General features: G+C 37.8%; 1 protein-coding gene across 2 annotated transcripts in view; it reads right to left on the bottom strand.

The window, feature by feature from the left end:
* mipol1 (mirror-image polydactyly 1) overlaps positions 1 to 25,269 on the bottom strand; it is a 69,887-nt gene extending 44,618 nt beyond the window's left edge. The window contains exons 1-5 of one of the 2 annotated variants that reach the window (XM_088647595.1): positions 25,102 to 25,269; positions 24,143 to 24,376; positions 21,245 to 21,336; positions 3,336 to 3,429; positions 1,531 to 1,610 (exon numbers count right to left, since the gene is read on the bottom strand). In XM_088647595.1, coding sequence (XP_088503721.1) covers positions 1,531 to 1,610; positions 3,336 to 3,429; positions 21,245 to 21,336; positions 24,143 to 24,234 — 358 coding nt within the window. In that variant the 5' untranslated portion in view covers positions 24,235 to 24,376; positions 25,102 to 25,269. The remainder of the gene's footprint in view (positions 1 to 1,530; positions 1,611 to 3,335; positions 3,430 to 21,244; positions 21,337 to 24,142; positions 24,377 to 25,101) is intronic. The other variant, XM_088647596.1, reaches the window with a different exon arrangement.
* Between the last annotated feature and the right edge of the window lie 192 nt (positions 25,270 to 25,461).

The following is a 25,461-nucleotide window of genomic DNA, read 5'->3' as shown; positions in this document are numbered from 1 at the left end:
GTTTTGAACTAAAGATCAGGGAGGTCTGCCACATAGCTTTGTTGCCAGGATCTTCACTCTGGATTGTTGTGGCCAGTTATTAGCATTCTCCATACGCTCACCAGAGCAAACAAGAAATTCAACCATGAATAATAAAATGAAATGCAGTTATATAACCCCTTTGTTGTTTGGCAAATATGGGACTTTTTAGATACTTTGTTCCTAAACCTGGGTTACTACTTTCATTTTTTTTTTCTTCTCACAATGCTGACTGGCTAAGTATGTGCGTGTTTAAACTGGCTTTTCCATCGCAACTGTAGGGGCTCCTGTTTAATCTGACCATAGATTTCCCATTTCCTATGAGTAAGACAAGGTGATCTCTAGATTCTCCTTCAAATAAATCTGAGATTAGAAATCTTCCGCAAAAGACACTTCTGGCAGACCCCAAAAAGCCAGTTTGGCTACAGGCAGCAGAAGTCGAGCTTGTCCTGGTACTGAAGGATTCGCTCTTCTCTTGATAGCAGAAACTACATGAAGCTTTGATCAAATGTCACACATTAATAATACCGCAGGCATCATTAAAAACTGTTTGGCTAGTGAGGCTGAAGTGTTTAAGCAACAGCCTAAATGTATATTTGTGCAAAGAAGAAGAATAAATTTACATATCAGCAGTGCCTCATGAAGGATGGGTAAATATTCTGTTTATCTCTCATTGTCATTCCATCCAGTTTATCTAAATACAGGGTTTGCCATATCATTACTGCTGAGGTGAAGTTATTATATGGCAGGCTAACACCATGACCAGAGGCGATTTACACATGTAAATAAATGTTTATGTATCTCACAAAACAGGACTACGACACCACTAATCGGGTAAATAGCAAGGGACTTTTTAAAATCTTTCAGTGCTTAGAAGATCAGATTCTTACAGGAGGATAACAAAGACGAATTCAAGGTTTTAAATGCAGTAAAACACACACAGAAGCATGAGATCTGCACACACATCTTTGTTACAAAGGCATCCAATTTTCTAGTATTACTCTCTGTCATCTGCGCTCTGCTTGAATAAACATATACATAACACAACAGAATCTCTTCACTGTGCTTCTTCCAGTGTGACAGAAGTACTTTGCATTTCTTTAATTCTTCCAATTTTATATTACACAATTCAAATTTTAAATAAATACATTTCTGTTTCTGAACAGCCACCAACAACTGTGTATTTGTTAACAGGAGGGGCTGGTAGTGGACATCTCTGTGAAGCTAGAAAAAGTCTTTCAAAATACTAGGTGCATTGCTGAAGTCAATAACAAAACACAAAGTGAAAAGTAAATTTTGTAAAAATAAATTTCTGAACCAATTTATAGCTCCCACAAAGTGAAAATGTTAAGTGTTAATTTGTTTCAGAACTGCAGCCTTTTAGATAAGAAATAAAGGTGATATCATATCAAATGCACATTTAGAAAATATCAGCAAAAGCAAACAACCTCTCAACTGTGCCTTTGACAGCAGCAAAACCCCAAAGTCTCTGTGCCCTTTAAAATCACCTACCTGCTTGCTGATCTTCGGCTCCTGCTTCAAAACTTGTTTGACTTAACAATGGATTAGAGCCTGCCTCCACCTTTTGGAAACTTAAAAAACAAACAAATATAAAAAACATTGCAAACAAAAAAGAAAATACATAACCTGAAGTCTATTACCATGGAGTGAAAAACTGGGCATATTTATGTATCATTTTCAAAACAAATTCAAATGTATTACATTTCTTAACTGTGTGTTGCAAATGAAGGAGAGTGAATTTTAGAATACCGATTTAGCATTTAAAGTGCTCACCATGAAAAGTAGCTCTATTAAATATAAATCATTGATTAAATATTAAATTACCTACTAAATATTCTTATCAAAACTGCATATGGTCTGATGTGAGAATACATTTTTCACATCAAGCTGGTTTCCATTTTTTATGACATTTCACCCATTTGTTATTAAGCTCTCTCTGCCTACGATACACTGCTGATTCCCCATCTTCTCACAGGATTTTAACTTAAGCAGGTTTTTAATGCCGACTTCACCATTATTAAATACAGCAATAGCACAAGGACAAACAACTAGCCAAGAAAACTATAATGTGTTTACAGAAGTCACCTGCTGAACTATGTTCACTGTGGAGGGTTTGGACCTCACATTATAACTGGGCCTTGGTAAAAAAAAAAAATTGGAAGGAATTTTCTAAGGACGTGTTGGGTGAGAATTCAACTGCACGGAGCCTTTTAGTATGAAAGATATATTTGCCTTTAAGTCATCTCTCATATCTGTGGCAGACCTCTACCTCCAGCTGGCCCTGTGCCGTTCTCAGCAGCTGACCCAGGTAGTAATGGCAAAGTGGTACAAATAAACAAGGGCTTAGGGGATTGGGGGGAAGCCTGCTCCCGTCACTGTCTCCAGGCCACAAAGAACAGCACCTCTGGCAGCCACTGGCCTTTCGGGCTACAGCTCCTCTCCACGAAAGGGGCACCCGTCCTCTGGCCCTGTGACATGTTGGGCTTTAACAGGAAGCCAGGTGGCCTATTAAAAAGGATTCTAAAAAAATGCAGACGACCAACAACTGTATGTAGAATGTTACAGTAAAAAGGGGATTTGGAAATGTACTGCTCTTTAACCAATTTTATAGTCTCATAAATGTGGTAGCTTTCAATGTGCACTAAGAACAGAGGGAACACACTACCTATTTCTGCTGCTTTCCTATGAAATTCTAGCTTCTCATTTTGAACTAGCTTTTAGGCTTAAATCACCCGATTACAAGTGACGTTACTGTTGTCTTTTGTTAGGCTGGTGTTACAACAAACCAATTGGCGAATACGTTGTGTTTCAGCGCAGGTTAAGCAATATTGAAAAGTTGCTGCCAACTTTAACTCTGCTTCCTAAAATCAATAAGGGAAGTGATATGTCACCGAAAATAAACAATTGTATAATGTCTAAAAAAGTGATCAAACGGCGCTAACCGAATAAGCTTTGAAATAGTTTCCATCTAATGCCATTTAAATAATATTTCACGTGGCTTAAATCAAAGGATTTAGAAGTGAGATAAAGTTTATACAGCCTTTCAATTCCCATGCTTGCTTCAATCAATCTAATTGTGGTGGATATATACATCAGACTATCAGCCTTTACTTATTTTCAGTCAAACTGACATCACTAAGGAAATTTGAACAAATGTTACAGGACAGTCTCACATCAACAGTCGACCTCTAGATCACACCAAGGCTTAGAAAATTAAAACTAAAATCTCAAAGTCACATTATTGACACAATGCTTTAATTTAGTAACACGATACCAACAAGTATGCTACTCTTTACCTCAGATCTGAATGTTGCAATAGCTTCTCTTTGAAGTGGTATTTTAGCGTAGTGGGCAACCTTTGTTTCAGCTCCTCATTTACTTTGGGATTAGCTGAAATATAAGGGGTTATTATTAATTTAAAAGAAAATGCATTTCACTCCAGGCAGCCACAGTATATTACTTTTAAAAAGGTTAGTATTAATTATAGGCTTTTCACTACGTTCACTACGTTTTATGGAGAATAAGAGAAAAGTGATCTTTCATAACCTCTTGAGTATTACAAAACAAGACAGGCAGCCTTAATGTGCTGAGCGAAATTGTGATTTAAATCATAATTTTATCCCTCCATGATGTACAGTCATTCTACCTCACCATTTACCGAGTTAATGAATGCCAGCAATTAACAAAACGTAATCCCATTGCGCAATCATTTTAATGCTTTTAGCACTCAGAAAAGTAAACATCAAATTAATACTGCTCAAGCCATATCAGATCCTTGTTAGCAGCAAGCAATTAAAGTTCAGCTCCTCAGGTGTAATTAAATGATTGGAATGATTTAGTTCCATAAATGCAAGTTAATTCGTAAGCAAGCAACAAATAGACTGGGAGCAATTACAAGAAACATTGACATTCGAAGCAGAGCCTGTTGCTTCGCTATCGATAGACGCGGGAGAAGGTTGCCCTCTTGTGGCGATGTTTATAGTAAACCAGAAAGAGCTGTAGCACATCATAAATAAAAACCCTTCTTTTGATTTACAGTTAAAAAACTTTAAGCAATCCTTTAAGTAAAAGATTTACTTTATAGAATATTTTCTTACGTATTATATCATTTCTTCTACAAAAATAATAGAACAAAACTTTGTTTAAACTCTAAATTATATACTGTACAATGTTGTTTTCATTAAACATATATTCGTCATGATATAATGAATGCTTTTACCAGCACCAATTAATCACCAAGTACCAGCTGTACATAAAAGTATGTAAGACAAGGTGTTAAACTGATGACGTATTAAATAAGAGAACCCAAAGAAGCGTTCCAATCACAGCAATTACATGGAATTACATGTTCTAGATTCTGTGATCAGCCAGTTATCACCAACTTCTACTGGTACTCTCCTGTCACTTGAAAGTCTTCTCAATTCCTTCACTTCTAAAAAGGTTACACACTATTTTGAGAAAGGAAAAAAGTAGAATGGAGTTTGTAATCATACAGTTTATTTAAACTTGTATACATGCTGTATATCCCCTCCACACACACACATATATATAAAGCCAATGTTCGTAGTGAGTTATATATGTAGGTGTACAGAGGATATACATGCGTATACACATGGGTCCTGTCCTACAGGCCAAGCAGGCCTCAGGCCTGTCAGACTGGACAGCACCACATCAGTAGCAGGGATAATTTGGCAAGTTCTTGGCCCCCGTATGAGACCCTGCTCCGAAGGGTTCAAACCTGGCGACGAGCGCAACAGATGTGACTTAAAGAAGAGGCGTGGGCGAGCTGCTCTTCGCCTTGCAGTCCGTCAGCAGCCTTGGATCGGGCTCTGCTGGTGGAGCCGGCTGTCTCTCTGGGTGGCAGCGAGGGCAGATGCCAGTATTATGTTATCTCTGCGTTGTAAGCCAGCACGCGCCAGCACCACCGGGTGCAGTCGGGCACGAACAGACAAGCTACTTCTTCTAGGGGGGACCTGCAGGACTCCGCTAAGCCTCCCCCTGTGATGCTTTATAACAAGCAGCAGCTTTTACAGGCACTAGCATACGACTAAAGGAGACGCAGGCACATAGATATTTGAGCTTTCCACACATCCCCGTGCTCAGCTCCACTGGTGCGGAGTAGGCGGTCCCCTGACATGTGGTGGCCAGCTCCCCACATGAGGCTCTGGCCGAGCACAAGCTGCTGTCCGAGTGTCTGGCGCTCGGAGATTAATTGCAGCACATTGTGGGCATAGAGCTTGCACCAGATCATTTGTGGATGGAAGGCAGTATAGTAAAATACACAATAATGTGAATCTAAGCAACCTCTCAAATGTCTACAGAACTGGCCCGTGTTTAACATGTTTTTGTGCCACATTGCCAATAGACGAAGGGAAATACAAAATGTTGTGCATCAAATCCACGTGTCTGGAGGATCTACTGACTCACAAATTCGTCCAGAAGTCCCCTTCACCTTGGCAGCACCAGCTCAAGTCTAACCTTCACCTAGTATCGATGCCTGGGAGGTGTACAGTATCTGCCGTGATTCCCAAATCTTAAGGACACTGGAGTCGTGACTGCAGAACTAAAGAAAGTACTAACGGGGTGCTCAAATCAGAACAGGACGCATGGCACAATTAAAGCATTTGTTCAGCTTTACAGCCATTTGAAATGACATATACTGCAGTCGGACAAAGCCATCATATTCTTGCATGTGTTCTGTGTTGCTTAACTCAGAAATGAAGAAATATTGGTTATATACTAAAGCTGATTGCATAGAGTAAGCTAAATACTTTTTTGACAAGTAGCAGTAATAAGACCGAAGCTCAGTTAGGTCTGGGAAACCTACATTCCTGAGTTTTGCTGCTATCAGAATGAAATAGTAAGTTCTTGTGTTGGATAGGGATTTGATATGCCAGAAGATTCAATATTGCCAGAAGTGTTCTGTGTTTTGAAAAAAGCGAATAGTTTTTTTTAAAATATCTTTAGGAGATGAGTAAAAACGTTGTAGGCTTACATTTACAATGGACCTAACCGGTTTTTATGAAGGTAGACAGTTGCCAGTTTTTGGTTGCTACCTTTTAATAAAACCCCTGCATTAGCACAGTTGCACAATCGCTCTATAAATAGACTGAACTTAAAAGTAATCCTTGCACATTTTCTGTTTAAAAAGAAAAAGAAACCTGTTTCACAAGGGATACATTTGAAACAAATTAAAAGGATTATGAAAAAAATTAAGATTGTCCTTTTGGTTTTATTTATTGTATAGCTAGAGACATTCAGCGAAATATTCATGTCCAATGTGTTCCTTGGAGTATCCTTAATAATACTGGTAGACTGATTAAGCTGTGAACTATGTTTTACATTTATGCACTGTAATATAGGTGTCAAAAGACTAAAAGAAATAAAAAATATTCATGATAATTTTGATAGGAGCATTCCACTGGAAATAAAAATAAAATGTATCATTTTGATGCACAGGTTTTTCACACACCTCTAATAATGTACCATAACTTATCTATTTTTCTAGGTATGCAATGCTTATAAGCCACTTTAATAGAAACAACCCAATTGATATTTAAAATACAATATGAACATCCAATTTGTTAAATTGGCTCTATGGGTCAGCATTAAAATAAAGCTTCATTTACTTGTAGGAATTCTGTGGCTGAGAAGCAGTTATCAGCTAGTAGGTAGATCAACAAACAGATCTATAAAATGCACAAGTCCAAAAGTCTTAGGTTTCTGTCTTTGCATGGGCCTGTTGAATGGAAGCAGTCAGGGCTGATTAACACAGCACCCCTGGAATAATTCAACCATGAACTGGACAGGAGTTAGATGCTTCTCTTTACAAGCCAATCGGAAACTGCTGGTTTACACTACAAAAACCATCACATACCTTTGTGTTTGGTTTGACAACATTTTATGCAGGGTGTCCAGAAAAGTAGCCTTAATTAGAAAACACCCGGGTTTCTTTGTAAAAAAAAAACATGCATATAAAAATCATTTGCAGGGTGATAAAATTCAGCAAAAAACATATTTTCTTTCACTCAATCAAAACTCACAGAATTTTATGGCACATTATACATACAAATTCACTGGTAATCCGTAACAGCTAAACCAGTTCAAAGTGACTTATTTACAGCGGCCGTACCGAAAAAGAGGTCATATCCATTCACTCAACACAGCGCTTGATTTTTAAAACCATTAGATCCCTCATTTCAAACTTTTCTCACTTTTCTTTGTCCTTTACTGTCTTTCTGTGATTTTCATATTCTAGCTTTGTAGACTTTAAGCTAATTGCCTCTGTAGGCTACTTATTATTCATGTACAATTACTGCAGCGTAATGTGTTTAAATCCTTTTAAATGACCAATCATGCATCGTACTTCTTTAGAATGCCTTTGAAGTCTGTCAAAGATAGAATTTTTTAAAAAGAAAGTTCTAATTCCAATTTTGGTCAACCAATACTGGATTTTCTTTCCCCCTAATATAAACTAAATTCCATTAATTTTTTAAGCTGCGTTTAATAAATTCGCTCAGTGAAAGTTTCTAGATTCCACAGTCTGTCATTTGTATTCCAGCTGACTTTATGAATATTAATAACAGTGTTATCCTGATTAAATGGGCTTCATACAAAATCCCTATGAATCCTGAAGCTCAGCCTCCTCATTTTCCTTATTCTTTATGAATTTTTATTCAGACATTAATCTGGTGAAAAACTTAAAACAGGTTTAATTGTACCCTGTGCTTGCACTTCACAAGAAAATGCTGATTTGAATTTATTTTATGTATGTAAATAGATTTTCGTTCAGGATCTAAAACTGTATTACTCTAAGGCACCTGCCAGCTTTCTTTAATACTTCACTAAATTTTATAATTATAGCAGGTTGTACTGGAGGTAGCAGACAGAGTGAATTTTCCTTAGGAAAAAAAAATCTGCCTTGTCTCTTTTAAAACACACTCTAATAAAAAAATCTTTGTTGCATTTCCATTTATCCAATTTATAATTATTTTCTATCATTCTAACACACAAAGCAGCATGTCAACTGCACAAGATTTATTTATCAGAAATCTATCAGAAATGTAACAAGGTTTATTTTTCCCAGTCAATACGGATTAATGAATTATCACAAATTAAGCGGGTTTAATTTGAAGGGTTAGGGAACATGAAGACATTGCATCTTTCCTTGAAATACTGATCAAAAGCATCAAAAATACTATGGATCAATGTGTTCCTAAGGGGCTCTTAACAAGGCTAACCTTCGCATGGATACACAAACTTTTTAAAAATGATGAAGATAAACTGAACCCTAAATGTAAAGAGTAATATAATATCTGCGACACACCTTGCTCATGGTCATTCATGAGGTTCCATGTTAAACAAACCAACGAGCTTGCTTGCTTGCTTGCTTGTTTTCGATCAGGGCTTCTTCACAGCTCAACAACACAACTTGCTGCTAGAACAAATACCTCAATATCTGCATTTCGGCCATTTACATTCACTCAAAGATATCATACTGAGTTAAGCTACAAATCGCATGGTTTCTGGTCGGGCCCACGTACAAATGCAGCACTCCTTGAGGAAAGGGTCACTGGACTATGCTGGAGAAACTGACAGGCAGCATTCACACGTTTCGATTCAACTCCACAGCGCATTTCATCGCACGCTTGTTCTGAATGAGGGCGGTGAATTTTCCCTGCAGGCTGATGTTTTCTTCTGTAGCTTCTTGCAAACCAGCACAACCGGCCACTCCAACTGGACTAACCACGCTCAATGCTGTCTTGTCATTTATGAGGGCAATACAACTCTAGGTAAGGAACAGATCAGCATTGCCCCTTGTTCATCAACAAATGGATAAGGATCACTGTCATTTGTACTTCATTTAGTAAATTGGGTGACTCTTGGCATTACATTTATCCTGCAGTTCCTGAGAGCACTATTTTAGTATATAACATAGTACCTCACACCTGAAGAAGGCTCCACAGCTGAAACGTTGTGGTTTCTCTCTTCTCTTTTCAGCATGGAATAAACCCATTACCTGTTCCTTTGCAGCCTACGCATGCTGACGCAGCTCCCTACTTGAACTACTATAACACAGTATGCAAAAGGTCAGGGGAGTATACCCACATTTCCTCCTTCTGTCCTGGGTGCAGTCTCAGGGTTCACAGCCATGAACAAAGACATGAAAAAAAATGTAACCGACAAGTCCAAAATCAGGAGAGTGTAACAAAACAAAACAAGTGATCAGACAAATTCCAAAACAAACAACGGGAAAATTAGAGCTATTTAAAGTGAAAAAAGAAAAAATTGTGACATGGCTTACGAGGCTTTTTCTACAAAAATCTGCTCCTGACTTTTCATGTTTTGATACTTTTGAAGAGTGATATTTCTCCACTCATTAGAGACTTAACTACCTCATTAACACTTCTTATGTGCTTTCGACAGGTTCTGCTGTCACAAATTGTGTTTCCCTAGCACACTCTGACTATAAAACATTCACCGGAGATATAGTGAACATCAACACAAACTACTGACAATAAAAGGAAATCGAGTGCAGCAGTTCAGGTATATGACTTCACAATGCAGTGTGTTTATTTCTGAAAACTTGTAACGGCTGGGTGCTAGTGTTTCAGTTTATTAAGAAGAAGAAGAAAGGTAACCTTGGAATGATCTTCCTCTTTTTCAAGGAAAAGGGGAAGACCATTTAAAGATCCTGTAACGGACAGGATTTTTCCCAAGTGCATGCAAATGAGAATAGTTTCTCCATTGCCAAGAATCCTGAACTGGTTGAGTTAAATAGATGCAACCAGAAATTTTGAATATGAGGACAGCAGGAAGGTAGAAAAAAAAATGATCACCCCTTTGATCAAAACGCCCTGGATAAAACATTGACTTCTGTTCTGGATGAATCAGTTTTCAAATGCATTTCTAACACGGAAAGAACAGAAATTCTATGGCTGATCCAATTTACTTGAGCCTTCGGTGACGGCAATATGTAAACAATGAAGATAAAACTGAACATTTGTGCCTCTAATGGACTTTGTAAGTGTTATTATTTTGGATTACTTACTGATCTTAAAAAATGTCTTACCTATAAACAGTTAAACAAAGATGTATACGATTACATGTATGAAGAGCATGTTTACCTACAACTTAGTTTTTCGTCATGTGTAAATGATTTTCAATATCCAAGAGATAAGCCAAGGAGAAAAGAGGTACAGTATGTTCTAATAGGCCAAAGCTGTAAGTGTTCTCATGTAGGATTGGAGGCTAAGAGAAAATAAATGGATAAAGTGCTTCCTCTGTAGCAACGATGCCTAACTTGTTTTTCAACTGCCAGTGAATTGAAAGAAACACACCAAGAAAATCTGCCTGCACTTGCAGCACCCCCACAGTCCTGTCATCCCTAGGAGAACGAGAGGAAGGCCATTATGAGGATTAGAATTTTGCCTTTACGTTTGTCATTGGTCAGCAAGATATAAAACTTGCCCGTTTGCCAGTACAAATAGCGATGCTTCCGCAAGCCAATACTTGCGGTTTACTGTATTAAGGCCACCAAGACTGAAAAAAAATAGCTAGAATGAATTTAGAAAGATTAGCCATTAGCTAAATCAGTGTCATGATTGGGCTTTCCTTGGTAAATAAACCACTTATCGAATGGAATAATCCCACAGAGATGGAGCCATGTTTATTTGGCACATCCTGGCTTAAGACGCAGTGCCAAAATACAGCACAGCAACAACCAAGGAAAAATGCCATTTTATGCAGGGATCATTCAGTAGGTTCTTCTTTATTCCTGAACCATTATCGCACAGCCTGCGCTTTCCTACTAAATCAGACAGCATTTTAAAATTCACACTCTGGCTTGCTGCTTTGTCTGTCTTGGAATGCATTTCATAAAACTGGTCCCTGGAGGACCACTGAGCCTCATCATGGAGATGGTTCTGGTGCTTCAGATAGTATTCAAAAGAACTCAAAATGCTTGAGTGGGTTGTGGGTTAAAATCCCAGCTGGAAAACTGCTGGTGTAAACTTGAGCAAAGTTTTTCAGTAAATGCAATGCAATATATATATAGGTCTCTAGGTAAATGAGCATTTGCTCTTAATTGACTTACCAAGCAAACAATTAAGAAACAAACCTACACTTCCAGAGGACCAGTACCACCAAAGAACATAGTGGAAAAAATAGTACCGATACCCGGCATATATTACAAGAAAATAGCACTAATAACAAACAAAAATAATATTCTTAGTAACCTGCAGAGTTTCTTTTAAGCAAATGTAGGAAACCAACATTGAACCATCAAAGTCATACAAATTACAAAGTCTAAAGTTAAAAAATTGGGTTGTTGAAGTTTAGATGGAACAGACTACATGCATGCACACACGTCCAATATACAGTACAACCAGATACGACTCTTGCCTTAATAAGGAGACTGAGACCCAATACACAAAGGCCCTCTTAAAGCATTCACATGTTAAAGGCCGTGTTTTAAAGATACTTTTTTAAGCACTTCGTCAATTTGTAAATGTAAATGATGCCTCTGAAACTTTCAACCAAAACATTTTTACTCCCTCTTTTTTCACTTTAGTTACCTGACCTCAACAGGCCAGTCAATCACAGCACAGGCAGAAGAGATCTGGCTGAACTATCTCAGATCTATTATAAAGACAATATACATGATGAGACTCACTGATCCATATGCATTAACAGAAGGTGCAGTGAAATGACCTGTGATTCATGGGATGAGTGCTTAATTTTCTGCGGATCCATCTAATTTCATCTTTATAACCATGAAATCCAGGAGCGGTTTTCTAACGCGGGGAAGCATCCCATTTGCACTGAGACATCTGCTTCAGGCTAAATAACTCAGTGCAAGAGCAACCTCCTGCCGACGAAGGAAGATCAGGCCCTGAATATCTTAGGGAACAAATCTCACTCTCTGCGTCAATGCAGAAATGAAACTGCTCAGCGTGAAGTCTTATTTAGAGGCATCAGTACGTATAATTTAACTTTAATCATGAGACATACATGAGTACCACATAAGCAACATTTTCTTTTCCCCGTTCAAAGGAAATACAGTGAAACTTCTGCAACAGCGACCATTGTATTAAAGTAAAAAAACACACAAATAGCAGTCTCCCCTAATTTATGCATCATGTAGAAGCAAGTTTTAAGTAAAGATTTAGGCTTCAAAATCAGTGTGACATTTGAAACTGCATTCCCATCAGACAAAACCTATTTGGGAAATATGAAGTAAGCACTTATACATTTTTAATATCACTAAACAAAATAAACTGATCCACAATTAATTGTTTAGTTGCTTGCCGACATGGATGTGGTAGAAACTGTGGAAGAGATGTTTCCCAGACAGCCAACAGCAAGAAGATTTTCTTCTAAACGTCAAATCATGTCATGCTGATCTTTCTTACACCCTTGTTAGTGTAGTAGAAGACAACTTTAGACATGCTGGGATTAAGAAAATCAGATCTTTAATGCTCCGGTCAACCATAACAATCATAAAATAACCTGAAACACGGACAATCAGTTCATCATAGAGATTTCAGGTATTGTATACAACCGTATTTAGTAATTCTTCCAAACAATAAAAGTTAAAAAAAATTCTACATATACCTTTTACATCCAAGTCTTCTGTTCCGAGGATGCTTAAATTACATATTTGTAATAAAATAATGAATGTGGCCAACTTCACTCATTCTTTTTAACATCCTCAATATTTTAGCATAGCTTTTTATCAACTCATTTCCCCCAGCCTTGGAATAAGTTGATCCTCTTGGGAACTTTTATTTAAGCAACATACTGTTACTTTCTGCAACAACATGAGCAAAGTTCAGTACAGTATAGTGCTCCTGACAAGACTGGAGTAATTATGCAAACTACACCCAGAACCCAGAGACTGTGAAAGGAAATCGTAATACTTTGTCTAATCCAGGTAAGGGCTGAATACACTAATTGCACAACCAATTAAAGCAGAAAATTCTTCTGGACTAATTGCTGGGAAATAATCCTGTGGGAATCCTGTTCTGATTCTGTAGACCCAGAAGATCTTAAAGGATACCCATAAATCTTTCATCAATTCGCTACGGGATTAATAAAGTATTATCTATCTAAATCACTGATTCTCGTGTTCTGATCAACTCAATGGGTTAATTGCTTGATTTAATTCAGGATTGACCAACTGTGGTCCTTGTGAGCTATTCAGATTTTTTCTTCTTTCTGATCTTGGCAGGGTCTCCAGACTACATAGCTATAGAGTACAAATCACCTGCTACAGTGGTCAAATGAAATTTAGGAATTGATGATTTAAGGTGACCTATAATCTGAAAGTATTTATATACTGTATGTAGCTGGCCCCTCCACTCCATTTAAATGGAGTGAAAGCAGCGCTCTGAATGTGAGAGCTGACTAAGAAAACCAGAATCTTTATTCCATTAAGTTTTTTGTGCCTAAGTTAACTATCGAAAACGTCCCACAACATTTTCCAGGTAAAAAGAAAATAAAAAGATTAAAACTTTGCTGCACAGCCTTAATGATAAAATAATCCAGCGACCTAAAATTATTCTACTACAAAAATATTTAAAATATATAGACAGAAATTCCAAGTTCTTTCTTAGGATTAAATACAAACTGCTCTTATCAATTAAGCTAGCAACTGAACAAATAAGGATAATCTGATGTATAATTAATGTAATTAACATCTTATTATATGCATGTAAAATTTACATCACAAACAATTACCTACAGTGATAAGGTTTAACTGTTACATTTTTTTAGAAAAAAACATGACTGTAACAACATTATCTTTTATAATGTAAATAATTATTTTGATTTTAATAAAGACCAGTTTTGTGGGTCAGTTGTTTATAGTGACATTCAGCTGAATATCCAGTTAAGCCATTAAGAGCTAAAGTGAGTGCCATTTTATTTTCTACAAAATTTACAAATGCAAATGGAGCATTGACCTTAGAAATCCTGACTGAGAGATAAATAGAGGTATTAACCCAAGAGAAGAGGTTTCTTCCATGTTTTTCAGGGTGCACACATGTAATACACTCCCATTTTACACCAACCTGCTGACCAATAGCACATACAGTAACAAATGTTTTTGCAGAACTAAGTTTCTCCAACATTTTATTTCAGTCTTCTAAATGACAGAAAATGTAATTCCAAGTAGATAAAAATATTACAAAAGGGCAGATAATGAACTGATAGAAACAAGGATTTTTATCTTTTCAGGACATGTATGTTAGGGGATTGTTTATCAGTTTATATTTTTGAAACAGCAAGATTTTTCATGATCTTGCACCATAGGAAAGCCACAGTAATTGTAACAGCAAAGCAAGTCTAACCGAAACATGGAATTAAACATGTCTGAAAGGATTACACAAGGACAGAAGAGGACTTTCTCAGGTTTTTGAACCAGGTTGGAATGTTGTGGAGCGCTGAGTTGAACTGGTATATGCTATATAAACTTCCAGCTGATACAATGTAAACCACCTCCACATACACTAAGCATCATTTATCATGCGAAACAAAGTTTCATTGTACTTGAAAGGCCCAATTAAGTACAACATCATGACAGGGGAATGGAACTTTTATGATTCATGCTAAAACTCTGAATAGCCTCTTTCAGATTACCTGAAAACAGACAGGGAGGAGTTCAACATTTTAAGAGGAGGTTACCATGCGGTCAAACTTCGTTCTTGCGCTGTGGCTTTTGTCAATACAAATTTTCATTTCACCCTGATAACCAACGTTTTGCAATAATTTTTGCAAAGGTCTTTGAATAGTTAGCATTGGCTCAGGCTTTTAACATTTTATTTGATGTTTTACACTGGAAGGTTTACAGGAGACACATAATCTTCCAGTTGTTATTCAGGTTTTTCTGGCGGACAAATCACCCTGTTTTCAAAGTTAGAAGAAGTCAAAGTTTATAAGCCCAGGCTGAAAAAGAACTGACAATCCTTCACTTTAATTTTCGGAGCCCGCAGGAGGAAGATACTGTATTAGTAACTTTATTGATCTGGGGGTTCCAGATTACAAGTATTGAGTGCTGCCAAAACTTCATTCTCCTTTTCTCTCAGGTCTGTTCATCCAGCTGTAAATATGGCAGCAATGAACTTTTATTAGGTATAAAGCAATCTAAAAGACTGGATTTCCATTAATAGCTTCAGGTAAAGAAATAAAACATTGTGATTAACTGATGTTTTTAAAACCAAAAGATGAAACAATGTGAAGCAATTGATTATGTCAGTGTAGATGGCATTCCCAGCTGGCATTTAACTTTTGTTTTCCTAATCTCTTCTTAAAACACCTTTTTTTGTATGCTTTGCCATGAACGGAAACACAAGGAGAATAAAGTGTCTTTCGAACTGGTGAATGCAATGCGTGCTTCAACCTGTCGTGCAGCAGTTCATTCTAACAAGTGTGAGACAAAAGACGGAGTTCTAAAGCAAACAGTCTGCAAACATTCCGTGATTCTTGCAGAGAATATTGATGAATCCGCAATTCGGCAATGATCCCTAGGATATCATAGGGCCTACTGCGAAGTATGCAGCTGCAGAATACGTTAAAAGAAACAGGTTCAGATAGTGTGTGAATTTTGTTTTCCCACTCACAGCTTCTTTACTGGACAGAGACAAACCAACAGAAAACAAAGAGAAGTCACACAACCGTGTAGGAAACCTCCAGTGGATACTGCAACAGGAGTAGCTCAATCGGTATTTATCAATACAAACAGTATTTAATTCTAAGATACTATTTCCTTGTGCCATTAATAGAGAATACCTAAGAAATGCAATAAGGTGGTGACAAAGTGAGAAAAAAGGAGAAAATGTAAAGGATTCGAGTTATCATCTGAGTTTAAGTATTAGAAACAGCAGTAAATGCTTGAATTGCACCTTTTTTAAACAGTTACAGCACATCTGTGGTTCACTGTCAAGTCAGTTGTGTCTATTTTCTGCTCTGAGTAGATGGCTAACTGCAGGTAGTTGGAAACCAAGTTCTGTAGTGATTAGCAAATGCTGTTCATCAAAAGACAGCCAGGACAGCAAAGAACGTAAACTGTTAATCCAGAGAATTATCTGATATGAGAGCTCATCTATCTTGCCTATTAGCACAGCATCTTGCTTACTTAATCCATTTTACCCATGAAATCTACTGTTTTTCACAGGGAACAGCAAAATAATTGCTTGCATTGGAGGTGTTTGTAAAGATAAGTAGAAATTGCCCGAGAACCATTTTTATTTCATAAGAAAATTTGGAAAGCTTTTTTGTAAAGTTATGCACTTTAAGTCATCTCCCTCTTTAAGAAGGGATCGCAAACATAAATCAATTTGGTGCTATGACTAATTTAAAAGAATTACCAGTTGAATGGTTAGTATTAACAGGCATGTGGCGCCATTCAAAATTCCTTAAGAGCAAAAGGAGTCTCATTCTTCTTTCTTTTTCTTTTGCTTTCTATGCTGTTGGACCCATCTGACCAAAATGTATCACTGGTAGGAGGCATTTGTCCACAAAACAAACATTTCTAAACTACAAGAAAAAACATACAAGGCACCTATTAAAAACATCTGAAACATCTGCTCCTGATTCCTTCTCATTTTGTCCAATTTGTGTTCACCTGGTGCTCCAAGTCCATTGTAAAGCCCCAAGACAATACATGTGGCTGGCTGAGTCAAGACTGTCTTAAGAAAAACCAATAAATCCGTAAAAATCTCCTAACTTCACTAATACCGTAGTACACAACTTGGTGGTCTGAGGGAAGAGAAAGCTTTTACTTTTCTTGATGCTGAAAGATAAAATGTTAATATGTTAATGTCGTGTTAATAAACGAAGACTAAAATATTCCTGTGCATACCTTTAACTAACACAGCACTACAGCTGCCTGCTGTCAGATGCCTGGAGTGTTTTTCTATGAATGTAAAAAAACTGACGGAAGAGCCACTAGTCACATTGTCCTCAGGAGACCACCCGCTGAGGAGATGGGATGGAGTTTCCATCTCCTTGTCTACCAAGCTTGGCATTTCTGTCATGTTATTACATCCACCAGAGCTTTAACTGCATCAAACCATGTCACGCTTTTCTGTAAGGTGAACCAAGAGCTATTGGAACTCACTTGAACTAGCACAACAGCTTGAAGAAAATACTGGGCAGCTTGTGAAACATTTAAAAACAAATTGATACAAATAAATGCCCATTATAAGAATTAAGTTTTACTTTACAACATTTATAACAAGATACTAAGTCTTTCTTTTCACATTCCCATGGAAAAATTAACTTGTGGAAGCATGTTTACAGAGGTTACATTTATATAGCAGATTTCATAATGACATCTCACTTAACAAAGCAAATTCAACAGTTCAATGCTATATTTTAAAGATAAACATCGCATGATATAATCTTCACCCATGCCCTCATTTGTAGAATGCTCTACTATATGAGAGCCACAGTCTTTTGTACTCTCCACCGAACAAAGGAAAGGTGTCACTGTACTTATACTGAGTCATAGGCTGTTTCAGAAAGTACTTGAGTGTTTACTGCTCATCACTCAAAGCTTTCAATAGCACTTTTTCACCGGGTATAGCAGCACTGAGAAATACAGAGTCCACAAGTACCTTTGTAACAACTGTTTCACTTAAGGAAAAAATAAGATCTTTCAGTGCCTGTCAAGAATTCCTTCAAAAACCTCAGATTATTTTGAGAATGTCCTGTGCCTAAAATAAACCTGAAAGTATTGTAGCAATTTCCACTTGGTCACCCACTGATGACAGACACGCTGGAAGCCAGGAAAAGGCATGTGTGAGGATGAATCTGAAGAATTTCTCTAGTATAACAAACAATAAAGGGTGGAAAGAACTAGTCTGGTTTTCACTGTGGGCTCTGTCTGTGAGTGGATGGACATATCTAAGTACGCCTTACAGTGAGAGTGCATTCTTTAGTGCTTGTGGTTACACTTTCTCTTCTTCTCCTTATCCCTGCTTTTAACTGATGGGAGATCCTTACAACACTAAAACCACGCACAAGACTTTTGCATATAAATAGCACAATCTCCTTTGTTACCATGCTTAAGTCGAATTTAAACAAAGAGAGAAAAGGGTCACAGCCAACAATTATTCAAGTGTTTCACAAAACAGTCAACAATTTCTGCTTACAGCACATTTACAGTAGGTCATGTAAACTTATATAAACATTTAGGACAAAACTATAATGCTGCCATCTTATTCTGGGGGTTGAAAAGTTAACATTTATCGATACAAAATATTAACATGATTGCCCAACACCCACAAAACCAAATCTCTAAATCCTGAGTCTGGATTTAATATCAGCCTTGGCAACTGACCCTCAAAAATAATCTTAATTATTTTTGAAATAATGATTAACAGTGTTTTGGATACTGATGATTTCATGTGAATTCAATGAGAAAGAAAACGCCCTGAAGATTAATGCCAAATTATTTGTGGTAATTGCACTGTGTATCTTTCAGTTTGACCTGTGAAACTGGAACAGACATATTAATGGTTCAGATAGGAGCAGTGAAGTGTTCTGGGTTTTAAAAGGAATTAAGAATTCATTTTAAGGCCTGCTAATGATGAATGACCTCATTCGTTAATTGAGGAGGATTAGAGCTCATCAGCACCAGACACAAAGGCACACAAAGACATTGTTGAAAAGGTTAATAATGATGCATTAAATCAACCTTCAAACCACATTAGAAACGATCAGAATCACTTCTGGTGGCGATATCTGGAAGCCTACTGCCGCCAAAGCCCTGAAAGAAAATGTTTGGGTCTGTTGTATTTATTAGAACGACAGTCTTCAGGCGTGACTGACAGGGCCTGACTCTCTGTTAGGATTAGCCCGATGACTGATGGAGAGTGGGGCAGAGCCAACAGGATATGTGCAGGATGTACTCGCAGTCGCTGTCTCCGCCCCAGTGCCAGAGACGTGAGGTGCTCAAAGGAACTGTCCTTGTGACAAACGGACAGTGCTGGAGGGTTCGGAGGAATCCTGCTTCCCTGTTTTCAGGGTAACACCACAAGGATGTAGCGGTTAACTAGATTAACACCAGGATGTTGCTCTATCCCAAAAAAGAACCATGCTGAACAACCTTAACGCATTAATTAATACCTGTAATTCAGAAGATAATAAAAAGAAACTAATGTTGTTCTTTGTTGTTCATGAGCTAGACAAGATTGAACCCCAGAGGTATACTCATATTGGGGATCTTGTTTTCCTGCGGTAGACATGATTGCTCAAAGCATGTTAAAGAAAACCTTGATGTTTTACCACTAGGCGTCAGATGTGTACAGTTTAGTCATTTTTTATTTGGTTTTGAATTGTGTCCACCAATGTTACAGATTAATTAATTTCCTAAAATTGCAGTGAATACAGAAATCTCTCTACCTTTGTTTTAAGCAGGCATATTGAATTAATCCCCTGCTGCTCCAGCGGTGTAATTTACTGATTTATTTATTGGAGCAAATATTGATTTCTGAACCAGGTAGTACTACTTTAACAGTGCTACGGAATATCTCCTAAAGCCACTGAATACTAATTTCCCCTTAGGTATGAAGGTGCTTGTCATCATGTGAGCAACTTTCCTCAAATGTTAAACTAGGTGACTCACCCATTAGTTGGACAGAGCACAGTAACAAATGCAAATCTGTGTTTACTTTGCAGATATCCATCAAGGATGTGTAACTGTTTCGAATGTGTGAAGGATCCAGCATCAGAAATACTAATGGTGTTGAAAATCTGCCAAACCTGTATTCTGTTTTACAAGGAAGAATGCCACAGTTTACAGGCTTCATTTTAAATGTCAAACACTGACCCCACAGGCATTTTTTATACGTGAGCAAAGTCTTGAAAACATTTGACTGAGCATCATATGATTACAAAGTTGTTTAAAAGCAAACTTGCAATGCACTGGCAGGTTATAACAAAAATAATTGTACATTAGAGAGAGAAAAAGGTGGCATGTTTCAAATCTGATGGGCAATTTTACAACTTTTCAACATTTTTTCAACAACAAGTCTTTATAACTGATGCATGTTTTGCAGAAACATGCCAGAGAAGTCTGTGAGAAAGAGTGAAAAGGTTATATTGAAAATATTTCAAAGATACCTGCACTCTCTTGTGGCCCCTAAAGGTATTTTTACTAAAATTATGATGACCTTTGCAGCAGTTTTACAAGGTTAACATAAAAAAGGAAAAACCTGAAAATTTTGACAATTTAACAAGCTGAACCATGAAATTGGTGACAATCTTAGTAAATAAAACCTGTACACCTGATATCTCATCAAGACTAGCAAAGATTTTTCCAGTTATAGTACTCGTTAATCTGTTTTATTGTGAGAAACTTCCTTTGAACTGTAATCCCTGTGTGTTCATTTTCTAATAAATGCAGGAAACGTTTTTTTTATGTAAGCATCTTCTTAAATATACTGCATATAAGCTAAACTGATTCACTTGGAAGATTTTTCTATTCAGGAGCAAGCAGTACTCCTGTATGTGTAAGAATGTATAATTGACTTGGCCTGCCCATATTCTTGAGCATTCTCCGGCTTGCATACTTGAAACACTACAGAATTACTACACTTAAAAATACCACCCTCAAACTGCTTTAAAGACAATAACAGGAATGGAATAACCTGTCATATTTTACACAGGAAAAATAATGCTCATGACTGTGATGCAATTTAATTAAGAAAGTGTCTTCTGGCCCCTTAGATCTAGTCAAGTAAAGATGCCTTTCAGGCTGATTCTGTATTAATAAAGGTGTTTAGTCAAAATAAAATGCCATGTTTATAGCAACACTAATCACACTGTCATGCAACGCATCATATTAATTATATGACCTGTGAGTGGCATAACACAATTCATCATGGGAATGGACATCAACAGGATGTCCATGCTACTTAGCTCAATTCAGATCATTAAGAAAACCATACAAATAAAAATAATTGCACTTAGAATGATCTAAACCTATATAATAAAGTTTTCTCTTAGCAAAATCTAATAGAAGTCTCCCTACAGGCAAAACACTTACAAATAAAAAAGAAATATTAGAGAAATGAATCATTTTACCATCTAATGCTGCATAAATTCATATGCCATTGTTATGCTACCAGCCAGCATTTGCCAACGGTTCTGTATAAATGAACTGTTCAAATGAAAAAGGTGCTAAAAACCGCCCACTTACCTTTGTACATATCAATACGCAAATCTTTCAGGTTTTGATTTTGCGTCTGTAATACAGTTCTGGGCTCCACTTTGCACTCTAAGGATTCCGTCCTTTATCACAAGAAACAAAGAAACAAAGCATCACAATTATTCAACTAATTTAGAACATCTGTTAATTCAGCATAGTGCATGCATAGTGCTGGTCCTATCACATTCAGACGGATATAATGAAAAGTTTAAGAAAAAAGTTTAATTCAAGAATGAAAACGTTCTATACAGCTGGCTAAACAACATCAAAGAGAGAGTGATTATGGCAAAGCAAAATAATTACAGAAGAGTATTTGCAGTGAAAATGTTAATTAATATTGTCATAATATCACACCCAATGGCTAATGATTTAGAAAAAGGTCATTTCAGAGAGGGAAATTAACAGTTAATTAATTACAATTATACACCTATGAATTTACTGCAATTTATGCATCTTGATTTTTAGAGAAAAAAAATGACACATAGGGTCTGACAACAACCTACATAGCCAGTGTGCTACAAGAAACTTTTAAATAACTTCTTAGTTTTTAATTGAGTGAGACAAGCTTATCACATGAACATCTTAACAGATTACAAAGCGGTTAGAGCTAATCTCTCTCATAACAAAGTACAGAGAAAGCTTAAAGAAGGGTTTAGATAGTGTACATTTCGCACAACCAAGATATCAAAAAAGAAGATGAATGAAAGAGAAAAAAAAGAACAAAAACTGTTTAGAAAAATCTGATTTCATTACAAGTTTTGCAAAAGAAGACCAAGTTTGCATTTCACTGCTAAGCATTGGAGCGGGCAGGAATATTGGCTTGGTGTCTCTCCCTCTGGGAAAGAAAGCTCTGTGTTCTTCCCAATTCTGCACTCTGACCTCTTAATTTTTAAAGATTAATAAATAGGTCAAGGCTTCCCCCTAGAGGGAAAAGAGAAAAATAACTACGAAAGCATGGATGATGAGGAGTGCCATACTGCCTCATTCGCTACCAATTATCGGAAAGCTTCTCAGTTCTGGTACAGGCCACAGCAAGGTGTGATTATGCCCTGTGTGGAATACAGCACCCACACAGTCAGGGACAAGGACAATGACCTTTCAGAAACACCAGCTCACCTTGACAACACATCTTTCGGAGGTGAGAAGAAACTGGGGGACAAAACTGAACATGCAAACTCCACACAGAAGATGCCCTAGCTGGAACTGAGCTGTGAGGCAGCAGCGTTAACTGCCATGACACAGTGCTCCCCTGCACCACCACGCTTCAGAGTCACTCTGTGCCCAGCGACTGGTGGCTCCAGTCCTTGAGATTCAGTGGGTTCCCTGGCACCTGTTTGTCTGATCTGGCATTTCATCCCGAGAGCAAAGTGTGAAGGTTTTCCCAGGCAATGAACAATGATGGAGTTTTTGCAGTCTTATAGGAAAACAGATTATGAGCATTTCCTAAATAATAATAATAATTCCTTACACTTATATAGCCCTTTTCTGGACACACCACTCAAAGCGCTTTACAGGAAATGGATCCCCTCCACCACCAGTGTGCAGCCCCACCTGGATGATGCGACGGCAGCCATAGTGCGCTATAATGCTCACCACACACCAGCTCTCAGTGGGGAGGAGAGCAGAGTGATGAAGCCAGTTCATAGATAGGAATTATTAGGAAGCCATGATTGGTAAAGGACAGGGGGAAATTTGGCCAGGATGCCGGGGTTACACCCCTACTCTTTTCAAGAAATGCCCTGGGATTTTTAATGACCACAGAGAGTCAGGACCTTGGTTTTATATCGCAACCGAAGGACGGTGCCTTTTTACAGTATAGTGTCCTATCCACTATAAGTTATGGGCACTAGGACCCATACAGACCGTGGGATGAGCGCCCCCTACTGGCCCCTCTAACACATCTTACAGCAAGAACCTTAATTTCTCCCAGGTCTCCCATCCAGGTACTGGCCAGGCTCACACCTGCCTAGATTCAGTGGGCTAAGGAAGATAAAATCAGCATAAGGTTTAAACTATTTTCTTGGATAAACCTGTTAACTCTAGGGATACTCATTATCTAGTGCGGAGACTGACATTAGCAAACAAAACAAACCATTTTAAGAGCCATATTCGTAACCAGAAACCAGTCTTTGCAGGTTCCTCTCCGCTGCTCAAGTGAACAACAACATGTTCAATATCTTGTTTCTAAAACAGATTGTGGTCTGACATAACCTCTTCCTATGATCAGCAAAACGAAAACCATCTAGCTCTCTTTACGCAGTTTTAACTAATTGCAATATGGGGACACTGTACTTCATTCTTTATTTACCGACCACGAGGGTGTTATAGCAATTAGGTCGAATACTTTTCCTGTGAAACATTTACTGTTTCTTTTTTTTTTTACTTTATATAGCTAGGATACTTTCCAGAGAATGTTTAAAGTTTTCGAAAAACAAGAGAAAATAGTGATTTCACAACTGATGGAAAAATTAGGAGTGAATGAGAATGTTAAATACATTGACAGTATACACTATTAACAGGACATTCATATATAAAGTAAATGTAAAACAATAGCGCCGGGTGCACAGAAACAATGTTAGCTGTAAGACAAAAAAAAATGTGGTTAAGTAAACGTTGAAAAGTAAAAAATGTGATAACGTGCAATGCCATAAAGCATGCCTTGGATTGGGTGTAAAATACATGATGAGTGACAGCTGGACAGTCAACAATACAGGCGAGCGGAACACAAACGCGAGTCGCACAGACACGAAATTGCACCTCCGGTTCGACCTTCGCCGATACTCTTGGGTCAGGAGAGCCGAGGCGCCCCGTTACTGTTGCACAAGTCTCAGCCGTGCGTTTGAAGACCGGGACCAACAACAGAGAGACCACAGCAGCAAGCGCACTTACATTTCGGCAAGTTCGCCTTGCAAACTCGCCATTTTCCGTTTAACCCTCTGAAGGGCGCTGTGCAAGTCAGGAGCCCGGCTGCTAGCGTGCATCGGCCCAGCAGAGCACTGTCCTGCTCCATGCCCGGGGGGTGTTTCTCACAGAGCAGACCCCCCCCCCCCGACAGCGTCTCCAGCAGCACTGGGCCGAAGCAGAAACCGCGAGCACTTCCAGGTCACCGGCTGCGGAATTGTTCTGGAAACAATGTAGTTGTTGTTGTTGTTGAGCACCTTTTATCTTTAACAATCAAATACGTGTCACCGTGGTCGAAACTTTCATCTCCCCCCACACCACCCATGCGGTTCTGATATTACCAACATTATTTTACAAAAAGTATTTTAATGAACGTCAGATGAACAGAACTCCCAGCTGAGCCTGGTTGTGAAAACGAATATTCATTGGATTTGTTTTAAGTCAATTCTTCGTGAATTGCATTTTTTTTCTCTCACTCAATTCGTATTTTGGTAGGATATACAATGACGAATTATTTTAGCCTTCAGCTTTTTGCAAATATATGCAATATATGCTTTTTTTTTGCAGAACTATCGCATCGATTTCATATAAAACATAATTTGAGAACAGAAACCTTTTTTCGCATTTCAGGTGGGTTTAATTTTTTAATGGGAGACAGATATTTAAAATGTAATTTTTTTAATCCTCCTGTGCACTATCCTATCCTACTTTATGTCCGTTTAAAAACAAAATCATACTTTTAACTTTTTTTTTCTTGGAACAGCGAGACACATCTACGTGCATCTATTTTAAAAAAAAGTTATTGAAAATCGTGTCATGAGCACAACGTCCGCGATTTCACAAGCTGTAGGTTCTTCGACATGTGTATTTGTAGTTTTCTTTATTAAAACTGTAGTCGCCTGTTTACACTTGGGGAAACAACAAACACAGCGGTACACATCACTTACCGAAAAAGACAGGTTCTCGAGCAGACCGATGGTGATTTTCTGTTTATATCACGGCTAGTAACTTCTATATATTATTATTGTTGTTGATCGGATTTGTGTCCTAACAGAGAAACTTTTCCGCTGATGTCACGTTTCCACTTGGGAAGACGACGAGAGAAAATGTCCTGGAGTGAGTGAGGTGTCTGGTTGCAGGCAAGTGGGGCGCTGTGAATCCTGAAGAGGGCAGTCGAACGCTTTGGATAAGGAAAGGGAAAGGACAATAGTCAGCCATTATTTGGGCTGAATACTTCAGCCACAGAAGTAAATGGTCTAATACGGCTCCCCCTATCCATGCTTTTAAAGTTGAATTCCTTGTTTATT

This window comes from Lepisosteus platostomus, chromosome 10 (genome assembly GCF_059453375.1).
Source record: "Lepisosteus platostomus isolate fLepPlt1 chromosome 10, fLepPlt1.hap1, whole genome shotgun sequence".
NCBI lineage: Eukaryota > Metazoa > Chordata > Actinopteri > Semionotiformes > Lepisosteidae > Lepisosteus > Lepisosteus platostomus.
Note: the sequence above shows the minus strand (reverse complement) of the source record. Positions and strands in the feature narration are given on the sequence as shown.